The sequence below is a fragment of the Typopeltis vanoorti genome, chromosome 12 (assembly GCF_054136105.1).
Source record: "Typopeltis vanoorti isolate ZY-2024b chromosome 12, IOZ_Tvanoo_1.0, whole genome shotgun sequence".
In the NCBI taxonomy this organism is placed as follows: domain Eukaryota; kingdom Metazoa; phylum Arthropoda; class Arachnida; order Uropygi; family Thelyphonidae; genus Typopeltis; species Typopeltis vanoorti.
This window is the reverse complement of record NC_143560.1, coordinates 26,359,850-26,372,030: the sequence shown is the minus strand read 5'-3', so window position 1 is coordinate 26,372,030 and position 12,181 is coordinate 26,359,850. Positions and strand designations below refer to the sequence as shown.

Genomic DNA, 12,181 nt, shown 5'->3' with positions numbered 1-12,181 from the left:
TTGTTCCTATTGCTGCTATTAGACGAAACCATAAAAAAAGTTAGCAATTGAGAGCACGCATTTTAGTCTCTTCGTGCCCTGAACTGACCTCTTTATACCGACATCCAATTTTTTCATTTATCTTCCTCTTTAAATACTGCTCTTTCTGTCGCTTCTACAAACAGTGCTTCTTTCATACACTTTTCCAGTGGGTCGTACGTTTGTCTGACCTCTGAGAAAGTTCACAGGCTTTTTTTCGATACAGTTTATTTTATTTTTTTCTGTTTCAGCGCCTAACCGGCATCGTTAATAGGTCACATGTTTGCCTAGAAATGTTATTGCTGACCGGATCACTGAGTCCAGTGCATGCATGTGTCCCTCATACTAATTTTTCTGCTCTTTTGCTATTGAAAACTACTGGGCCCAAAGGCGTAACTATGATCTCACTAGTGGGATCATAGTAACGGGTGTAAAACCATGAACCAGTGCTTAATTTTAATTAACGTTTGACAACGCAAACGTTCTTGCAATCACGGAAATATTTGAAGTATTTGTTTGCACAAGTCACTCATTTACTTGGCCATCTGCATATTAAATTTTATACATATGGTTCTCTGAACAAAATACTTGAATTAAAGTTTTTTTCAAATTTCCAAATTTAAAGTGTATTTGAGTTTGATTTTATTTGAATTTCACTATTTATATTCTTATAAATACAATAAGACACTTTTTTAGTTCATTGAGTCCATGTGTGGAAAAACATTAGCAGAGAACAATCGTAGTTTAGTGAGTTTTGAATGATGTCCTATGAATGAAAGGGTATTTATCAGGTCTTGTCAATCAATTGAAGGCAAGTTAGGTAGTCTCATACGGAGGTCGTGTGGTTTTTGTCTCTCAGAAACTCGTGTTTTGCATCGTGGTCATGGAAAGACAGCAATGGGCAGCCATAATACAGTATGCAAATACGATTAAACTTCCCCTATTAAAGCATTAATAGGACAGGTCATTGAACATAAGACGCACAGGATAATAGCATGGAAACAATAAACAGAATTCACAAATTTCATTGCTTTTCTAAATTTAGAAGGGATATGACACATACATGGCCGACGAGAAGGAAGGAGGTTGGGTTCCGTTGAAAGACAAAAATATATGTAGCGCCAGGCACCGAAATTTTCTACTGATTCCTTCATCTTACATCGGCCTTGGACACCATGTTAATAGGACACCCACCGAGGAGCAAAGGGGTTGAAAATATGACACGAATCAAGAAAAAAAAAAATTCAAGCACATCTGCAAATTCGTTCGAATGCCATCCAAGGTGATGAAAACATGGGTTTACGGATGCGAATCGAAGATCAAATAAAAGTGATCTCAATGATCCGATGGGATCTAACATTAGATGGTTCTGCTGTGCCTCTGAAAAAATTTACAGTGAAAAACAACCAAAGAAAACGGCAATTTCAGTTTTTCCGCTACAATATTTCCACTCACTTTAGTGAGTTAGCACATTGGAAAGATCTGATTCAAAGTGGTATTCTACTCTCCTCGCTTTCTGACACCTTGTGATTATTATTTATTTAGTTATTTATTTTTGGACAAGTAGAATCTGGCAGTGATGAGAAGAAAATCTGATGACATTATGATTTAAAAAAAAAAAAAAAGGACAAAAGAAAAAAAAACTTATTGCGTTTAACACACAATACAAATGTTATAACAATGGCCCAAGTGAAGAATCTTTGCATTAACACACAAAGGAATTATTGGATGTCTCCATTACGTTATTACTGGTCCTTAAGGACCAGTAATAACGTAATGGAGACATCCAATAAGCGAACATGTAATAACAGAGAACAACACTGATTTATTTCCTACATTATCGTAATCCGCATTCAATTTTTAAAGTATTATCCGTTAATTTAATTAAGAGGATAAAAAATCCCTCATTATTTTCAAGCCGATTGCGAGTTTCTTATTCGGATTGAAAATAATGAGGGATTTTTTTATCCCCTTAAATAAATAATTTACGTCGCCGAAAAAATAGCCTTTTCGCTCTTTATTGTATTATCCGTTAAGTTAAATCATTTTTAGGAACCTTTTAAGTGAACTTATAATTCTGAGTGAGAATTCTAGCGATGTCATCTTTCTGTAGATTTTACACAAGTTTTCAAATGACAATTCCACAGTTTCCACCATGGAATCATCACAGTTCAATGCGACTACTGAAACTTTGGGAATAAATTAAAATTTCACAGCGCATTGCGTTTGAACTATCAAATTTCAGACTTGCTTTATTAAACAGATATGTTTTGATTAAATAACGAAGGGTCCAAGAGTATACACTGGATGCCCCGACCGTATAAATTAGTAAATTATCACAAAGTCTAGGTCATCTTGAGCAGTTCCAAACAGTTTATTTATGGTGGTTTAAGTGTTGGACTCCATTTTGTTACAACTTTCAGGTACCAAGGATGGAGGATTAGATTGGTAGCTAAACATCTCTACACAGAGATGTTTAGCTACAAAAAGAATGACCAAGACACATTTTTTCTGAAGAATCCTGTGTATATCCAGTCATACGGAGAACTATTTTGTACTATCATGAACGTCTTACAAATGAATCTATTTAGAACCAAAATTCGAATTCATTGATCCGTAGAATGCGATTGCTGTTTGCTGTCGACGACATGGTGATTTACGGATGTATCTGCAGTTTCCGCACGTAAACTCAAAATGTATGGAGGCACTCTCGGTGGATCACATTTTTCTGGATCATTTTTTTCAAATTCGTATTGATATAAATGACCCTGAGAGGTGTTAGTGTTATTTAGTCCTGAAATGAATTCTGAGCTGGAATTATAAGGTGTTTCCTCTTTAATTACTACAGTCATCCAATTTGTTCTGTTGCTGGAGTTTTCACTGATATCACTTCCGGATTCCAGATTATTTCTGTAAGTGCCATAGATGTCAGCATCTTCTTGCAAATCCCAGCTTTTTTCAGACACTGGAATTCCATGAGCACGGAGTTTGAGCTCCAGTTCCTATTAAGATATAAACAAATGTGTTAATTCCATAAATAAAATAATTATTAAAACAAATAATTTATATTATTATCCTTGGATTGATTTAAGATTACTTTATTATTAGTTAATACTCTGAATGAGAAAAGTGAGTTTCATGCTTTAAATTAATCATGTGCCAACATGATTAATTAAAAGCATGAAACTCAATTTAAAGCATAAAGTTTGGTACCTGATTAATTTAATAGCCTATACTTTGTACAACCTCGTTTTATATGGATCGAAGCAGTTCTCAAAAAAACAAATAATCGGCTAAAACCTTTTTGATTTTTATAGACATCTATGGTGAGGAATATCGCAAATAACTGCTACAATCTCGCGAATCCTAATATTATATATTATTATTATTAAAAATAGTGTAAATTTAAAGGTCAATGTTTGAGTTGTGCGGTTGAAAACCTGAGTTTTCTGGAGAAAATGGAAACGACCGTCAGGACCAATATCTTCTTAGACAAATCTGATATCTTGCATTTGTTCAAGATATCTCATTTGCGCACTATATCTCCAAAATTCCAAATTATAAAATCCCTGGTAAACAGAACACAAAATTTTCTCAATGAAAATATCTGTGTGAAGCAGAATAGACATGACACATTATCATATTAAAAAGAACAAGAATCTGTTCTGTAAAACCGAAGGAAGCAAGGCATTATCCAGCAAATCTGCACATAAATCTTGCATATTTGTTCATCATTCCAAGCAAACGGCTGTTCCCTCCCCCCCCCCCGGGTAAGAACTCAGAACTAAAAGTCAGAGTTATACCTAGAAAAGAGCTGACACTTGACAAACCTCTTCGAAACTTTACCGTTATAATGAGACACTGGGCATTAGTCGTTCCCCAGACATCACACACCCACCGTACATCCGATCGTGAAAGGATGTAGAGTGATTCGTCACTACATATCATGGTTGTCAACGCTCTAAAGTCCAGTCACGATATTCTTTACACGAGTGTAATCTGCACCGTTAAGTGCGAGTTGACTTTTGGCTTTTATGAAATCGAGACTATGCAGCTCTTTTCGTAGTGTCCTACTTATTAAACTAAACTTCTGCAGTCTCTTTGAACTCGTAGTTGATCTTCCACATTGTACTGTATATAAGATTTCTGTACAAGTCCTCTTGAACATCCTATGGTCCCTTGGTGTCAGGTTTCTGAGTCTTGGGCGTTTGTTGGCTGACCTGATATTTCCATTGGCTGATAACGTTGCTTCAAGTTGATTTTAGGCGAAGTTATATATTTTTTTTTACCAATGTCACTAACAAAGGGAGAGGGCGCTGTTATGGCATCCTATGATAATTCTAATTTCTCAACACATAAGTTATTTCCACCTGCCATTGACAAATACAGATGGACGATACTTCATCAGTATATCTCTTTGCCTTACGTAACCGTCAAGGGCAGGAATATACATATCAGAATATTTCATTCTAAATCAAGTAGGTCCCTATAATTATTTCAACAAATAAATCATTCCCGGAGAATGAAACTTCACATTTATAAAAAAAGACTGTAGAAATCGCATTTGAATTCATTTGATTTTTATCGTAAGTTTAACAGGTTTTTTTTGTTTTGTTTCCAAATGCATTTACACTCTCTGTCTAAAAAGAAACCGAACTCTTCGAAACTAGAAGAAACTAGTGGCGCCACCTATTGTATCTTTCTGTTGTCGAAAGCGGCAACCTTCATTAGTGTTGTGTTAACTTTTTATGACATTTGTTTCATTAGAAGCCGAGTTATTGTGCCAATAGTGACAGTGTGTTTCGACAAACGGTCGGTCGTCACGATATTCATGCCGTACGCGACGAATTCACGCTATCAATCGCTTCAAAACTTCAAGATAAAACTTACCATTCACTTTGGCCAAGCGGAACGAATTCTTTGTGGATACCTTGGAATCGTAGAAACAAATTAGCATTGTGTTTACTTTTCACTTCTCCAAGCGACTTTTTTTCGGATGCCCTTCTTCTGGTGGTCTCCACTCAGCACGCTGTTTTGGGCTCATACTCAAAACACCACTTTTCGTCACCAGTAACGATCATTTCAAGGAAGTTTGAGTCCTTACGAGCGGTTTTAATGAGGTCCTTGCAGTGTTCAATGCGATACATTTTTCGGTCGTCGGTCAACTTGTGGGGAACAAATCGCGAATTCAATTTACGAAGGCTCAATCTCTCGGTCAAAATGTTGTGCACAGTTGATTTTGGAATCCTCAATTCATCTTTAATCAGTCTCACGGACGATTTCGGGTTTTCTTTGATGAAATCACGCACTTTTTGGATGTTAACTTCCCTCAGTCCAGTTTTTGTACGCCCCGGCTTTTCGTCGTCCTCAAGCGTCTACTCACAACCACTTTGAAATCGCTTAAACCACTCGTAAACTTGAGTACGGGATAAGCATTCATCACCGTATGCTTTTTGAAGCATTGGACGCGTTTCAGTAAAACGTTTACCAAGTTTAACCCAAAAGTCAATCGCAGCTCTCTGAAACTCATTTTCCGACAGTTCGTCCAAACACACTGTCACTCTTGGCACTATAACTCAGCTTCTATTGAAACAAATGTCATAAACAGTTGACACAACACTAATGAAGTTTGCCGCTTTCAACAAAAACAAAAGATATAATAGGTGGCTCCAATAGTTTCTTCTGTTTTCTAAAAGTTCGATTTCTTTTTTTTTGGACAAAGAGTGTTTATTAATAAATGACATTTTATCAGCTGAAATGTCTTATCCAGTGCATAACCTATCGCAGTTCCAGCAAATCTAGCTTTCAGACGATCTTCCTAACCCACTCTTCTATAATCGCCTGAGAAGGCACGAAATTCAGTTATCCAATTGGAAAACATGCGCTCACATTCAACCCAATAGTCAGTACGGATATAAATGGATGCAGTAAATCTAGAATGGTTTCCATTTGCAACAGTAGTGCTCACTTGATTGTACAGTGCGTAGATAGTGATGTTACTTCCAGTAAAATATTTTGTAGAAAGTTAAATATAATGAGGTGTCCTCCAAAAATGGACAGTTGATTGCTGAAATAGAAAAAGCAGTATACTCGTAGAAGCTGCCTAAATTTAGGCAATTTCAATGCTAACCTGGACATTAGAGAAAGTAACGGTATTAGTGTAGAAGTGCACTAATCTTAGGATCATAATGGCGTAATGGCCCATTATGATCCTAAGATTAGTGCACTGTAATGGCGATGGCTTAAGAATGTAACTTTTAGCTTTATGTTTAGTAAAAGTTGGTTTATGTTATTCAATATCAATTTCAACCAAAAGCTATATGAATACTCTTTATTTGGGGGGGGGGGGACGCTTGTAAAATACTCTGAAATTATGAGAAACGGAGACACATACTAGACTCTGTTCTACTTCTCATTTTAGTCTCTTTTTGTAGTTTCTAAATTAGGAAATCAGATGTCTCAAGTACTTATGGTTATTTGTTTAGTGTTCCTTCTAATCGTGGAGAATTTACTCCCTATTTACATTATTCTAAACTCTTATAAGTGATTTTCATCCAGGTTTCTTTGCTTATTGGCTAGAATAAGAGCAAGTAACATTGGCATTCATTGTTCGTGTACTCTTTACTAGCACTCATATTTGTAGATTTAGGGAATCAAAAACACACGTGTTGAACAGATTATTTTATTAATTACAAATAAAAACGTAACAAAAAGAAAACAACTGAACTAATCAAATCCGTCCACACATGGCCCGAAGAAACGACAAAAAAATTAATACCTCAGTATGCCCGTGCGCCCAGAATTTATGGCCTGCCAAAATACACAAATCTGGCACACCACTTCGCCCGATCGTTGAAGGAAATGACACCCAAATTATCACTTAGCAAAAAAATTAGCTGCCACACTCAATGAATCGGTAGGTCAGTCCCCTTCCTACATAAAAAATACACAACATTTCATCAGTAAAATCAAAAACATTACACTCACCGACCAAGATTTATTAGTCAGCTTTGACATAACTTCCCTTTTCACTAATGTCCCAATCAATGACACGATCTTGCTCCTACAGAACATATTTCCACATGACATCACGGCCCTTTTTGCCCACGTACTCCGCTCCGGATATTTCGTATGGCAAAACAATTTTTACCTTCAAAAAGAAGGTACAGCCATGGGCTCACCACTTTCTCCCCCAATAGCTAACTTTTATATGGAAGACCTGGAGCGATGTGCTCTAGAGACAGCATGTCTAAAGCCCAAAATTTGGCTCAGATACGTCGACGATATTTTCGCCATTTGGCCGCACGGCCGCGAAGCTCTAAATACATTCCTTAGCCACCTAAACAAACAACACAAACGTATCCAATTCACCATTGAAATGGAAAAAAACGACTCTCTTCCTTTTCTAGACACACTTGTCACACGTCTTCCCTCTGGCTGTCTCTCCTTCTCAGTTTACCGCAAACCTACACACACAGGCCAATACATACACAAAAATTCTTACCACCACCCAACACAAAAATTAGGTGTCATAAGCACCCTTAAACACAGAGCCCTAACTATTTGTTCGAATGAACAGGCTCTAAACCAAGAATACAAAATCATCAACCAAACATTTATCAAAAATGGATACAATAAAAAAACTATTCACAAGATCCTCCATAAAGATACCAGTAAGAACAAAAAAGATTTCAAGAATGCTATTGCCATTCCTTATGTTAGAGGCATTTCTGAAAAAATAGACAGAACACTTCGCAAATACAACATTAAAACCACCTTTAAACCCCCCAATAAGCTAAGACACCTACTCAGTTCCTCTAAAGATCCTCTTCCACACCTAGCACACCCTTTCTGACCATGCACTCCAAACATACCATAGAATTGACTGGAAAAATACCAAGTCCCTACACCGCACCAAAACCTGGTTTGAGAGAAAATTTAAAGAGTCTTGTGAAATGCTCAAACACAACCCAAATCTCAACAAAAATGATGGCCTCACCATTTCAAGAATGTGGAGGACCCATCTACAACCTGTATAACATCCTAAACTAGCATTAGAAAAATTCCCACTACAAGAAGATAACCTGGTGAAGTGTTTAGAACATTCAATAGCAACTGAAAGAAATCATTTTATAACTATCCAGAATATTAATACATAAGGACTCTAACAGTTTATTGTAGTTGCATTTATCTATTTATAATATATATATATATATATAATTTTTTTTTTTTTTTATAATTTTATTTTATTCTTTATTTATTTTTGTTTTTCTTTTCTATCACTAGAGGTCAGGCTAGAAAAAAGATTTATTAACTACGTAGATTTAGTTTACTGGTATAGAAAGCATGAGCATGTAGCTTGGTTCTGTATACAGTTGTATTCTTCCGATGATGACCTCGATATAGAGGTCGAAACGTCAAGTTTTATTTTATTTGTAATTAATAAAATAATCTGTTCAACACGTGTGTTTTTGAGTCCCTAAATCTACAAATATGAGTGCTGATCACTGTGTAACCCTAAAAGAAAGAATCTTTACTAGCAATTTGCCAGGACTAATCTCAGCAGTCAAAGTCCATTTGCAATTGACCCCTTCCAATTCTGAAGGCCAAGATGAATGGAACCGTCAGTTCTTCACACGAACAACAAAAACTGTAAGAACATTTGTTCAAATTTTGTTTTATTTAAAGAAAGATGCTACCGAAAGCCTTTTATCACTTGGATTGGGAACAAATACAAAGATGATGGAAGCCATGAAATAGAATTTGAGAACGCACTCAGAAATGTTGTCCATCCTGTCTATTCTGAGAAACACAATGTTAGTCTCAGAAACTAGCGAATCTGATAGGAAATATTTCTGACCATAAAATGGTAAATAAAAAAAATAATAATAAATAAAAAAATCACGACCGATTGTACATAGCATTAAGTAAAGACTGCACGAATTTGGACCTCAAACTGGACAAAGTTTGAATTTATTCAATTCATTAAATCGATTAGACTATCCAGGTAAGAAAATATACAAATACAAAATTAATGACGAAAAAGCTCACGTAAAAAGATTTGTTTTAATAGTATAATTTTCGCCTGTGTGTCACAGGCATGTTCAGTACATGTTAATCTCAAATTAAACAATAACTGACAATAGCATAATTTTCGCCTGACACACAGTTGAAAATTATACTATTAAAAAAATCTTTTTACGTGAGATTTTCCTTCATTAATTTTGTATTTATATGTCTTACTCACGGTATTCCCTTACTAAGAGTTAAGAAAATATACGTTAAGGAGAAAGAAAGAGGCTAATGGAACGAGAAGTACAGAATCTACACTGATGGTAGTCAAGCACAGTAGAAGGATATTTTTATCGAAGACCAACTATTACAGAATAACATTATTTCAAGACAGAATTCACAGAAAGAGAGAAATCTGATAAGGATTCTCACTCTACAAAGATGAGAAATTAATCGTTACCAAAATTAGGTCATCTCAGTGTGCTCAAAATTTGAGCAGACTGAGATGGTCTAATTTTGACTAAGTTCATTCGGATGTTATTTTACATCATCGCTTGAGATTATCGCTTCAGAAAGAGTGGTCAGTATCGAAACAAGGACTCATCTAAAATTATTGTTCCTTTTTTATTTTATTTTCGTAAATACAATTGATTTTCAATTAATAATTTTAAACACTGCATATCAGTAATCGAAAATATCACTAATGAAGTCAGCATTGCACTCGAGTAAAATACAGTAATAAGGAATAATTAAAAAATGATAATTTAAAATTTTTGTAAATACAAGTAATATATGCCTTTGGGCGTAATGAAACATTTAAAAAAAAAATAAACTATATATTGGGGGGGGGGGAAATACAACGCACACACCAGTGAGCAATAGCAAAGGTTAAACGTGGTTAGCGTTTAGCAATTAAGTTCGATTTCTTAGAAAATATTCTTAGAATCTTTGAACTTCATCAGTCCTATTGTTATTTTTTGAAACTTTTTAAAATCTCGAATTAAATTTAACAACAGCTTTTACGGAAAAAAAATTGAAAACATGATTAAGTATGCAAAATACAAAGATCATCTCTCTTGGTATAGGCGCTGTAGAACATTATTTGACCTCCCCAAACCTTGCATTTAAAGTCATATTGAAAGGACTCAAAAATTCTAAGTGATTCTTGATAGTAGTTGTAATACTAAATTTCATTATATTTAATTAAGGCTGGCTAGAATTACGGCCAAACCAACTGAGACTATGAAGCCAATGTATTATGTTTATTAACTGCATGTGTTCTCTTTCATTTTTCCTGTTTTGTGACTGGGGAAGGAGAATCTTGAAGGAAAAACTGCTGTAAAATCCGAATGAGCATCCGTTAACTTACATTCATTCGAAAAGTCCTTAAAACTTCTCATATGAGCTGCGATTTGAGTTAAATTGAGTTATGACAAAATGTGCGACAGACGGACCATGAGGTTAGCATTACGGTCATAGCATCGTAAATAATACTCGAAACTTTCCTTTCCATCGAAAGGCAATGTCGCGAAGTCTTCACTATTGTACTACAGAGGCTGTTTGTTTGAAACCTACGATTAAAACAACTTAAGGTATGAGGCCGGAGTATGTCTGTTAATGTCGTGTGTTCATCGGGCTGGTTGGTTTGCTTGTTTTGCGGGATGAAAACCCAAGGTCTCTTCAATCAAAACGCATCTTTGATAAACGACTGAGCTAAGGAGATGAGGCAACGCTAAAGAGGTATCTCATACAAAGGTGGCAAAATTATTCTTTGGGTTTTAAGTTTGCTATGCCAAAATACGCGACAGACGGACCATGAGGTTAGCATTACGGTCATAACATCGTAAATAATACTCGAAACTTTCGTTTCCATCTTAATTGATCATTTGATCGTCAGTATAAAATCTTTTCCAGTGACGGATTCACATCTGTTATTATTGAGAGGTAGTCCTTGAAGAGATTTCGAAAGTGATCATTTGAATCTCTGAGTATTATTCAACTTACTGTAAATTAGCACTAATCCCATAGTTATTTTTTATAAAGCTGAAGGGTAACGTGGTCAAATTATAAATAAATTTGGTTCTTAACTGTCATTTTTTTTTTACCAATTTTGTGTGACGCTTCTTTGTGTCTAACCCTCTGTCCAAAAAGAAACCGAACTTTTCGTAAATAGAAGAAACTAGTGGCGCCACCTGTTATATCTTTTTGTTGTCGAAAGCGGCAACCTTCCTTAGTGTTGTGTCAACTGTTTATTTCATTAGAAGCCAAGTTATAGTGCCAAGAGTGACAGTGTGTTTTGACGAACGGTCGGTCGTCACGATATTCATGCTGTACTCGGCGAATTCTCGTTATCAGTTGCTTCAAAACTTCGAGACAAAACTCACCATTGACCGTTTAGCCAGGCGGACGAATTCTTTGTGGATACCTTGGAATTGTAGAAACAAATCAGCATTGTCTTTACTTTTCACTTCTCCAAGCGACTTTTTTTCGGATGCCCCTCTTCTGGTGATCTCCGCTCGGCACTCTGTTTCGGGCTCATACACAAAACACCACGTTTCGTCACCAGTAACGATCGTTTCGAGGAAGTTTGAATCCTTACGAGCTTTGAATCCTTATAAATTAAAGGATTCATAATCCTTATGAATCCTTTTAATGAGGTCCTTGCAATGCTCAATTCGATTCATTTTTTGGTCGGCGGTCAACTTGTCCGGAAGAACAAACCGCGAATTCAATTTACGAAGGCCCAAACTCTCGGTCAAAATGTTGTGCACAGTTGATTTTGGAATCCTTAATTCATCCTAAATCAATCTTACGGACTATTTCGGGTTTTCTTTGATGAAATCGCACTTTTCGGATGTTAACTTCGCTCAGTTCAGTTTTTGGACGGCCCGGCTTTTCGTCGTCCTCAAGCGTCTTCTCACAACCACTTTGAAATCGCTTAAACCACTCGTAAACTTGAGTACAGGATAAGCATTCATCACGGTATGCTTTTTGAAGCATTTGATGCGTTTCGGTAAAACTTTTATCAAGTTAAACACAAAAGACAATCGCAGCTCTCTGTTTGAAACTCATTTTCCGACCGGTTGTCAAAACACACCGTCACTCTTGGCACTATAACTCGGCTTCTAACGAAACAAATGTCATAAACAGT

The 12,181-nt window shown here is 35.9% G+C and overlaps 1 protein-coding gene across 1 annotated transcript in view; it reads right to left on the bottom strand.

The window, feature by feature from the left end:
* Window positions 1-2,238: 2,238 nt before the first annotated feature.
* LOC150100642 (transcription factor EC-like) overlaps window positions 2,239-12,181 on the bottom strand; it is a 53,325-nt gene continuing 43,382 nt past the window's right edge. Inside the window, exon 6 of the mRNA XM_090401371.1 lies at window positions 2,239-3,020. Within this exon, the coding sequence (XP_090257497.1) occupies window positions 2,625-3,020 (396 nt within the window). The 3' untranslated portion in view covers window positions 2,239-2,624. The remainder of the gene's footprint in view (window positions 3,021-12,181) is intronic.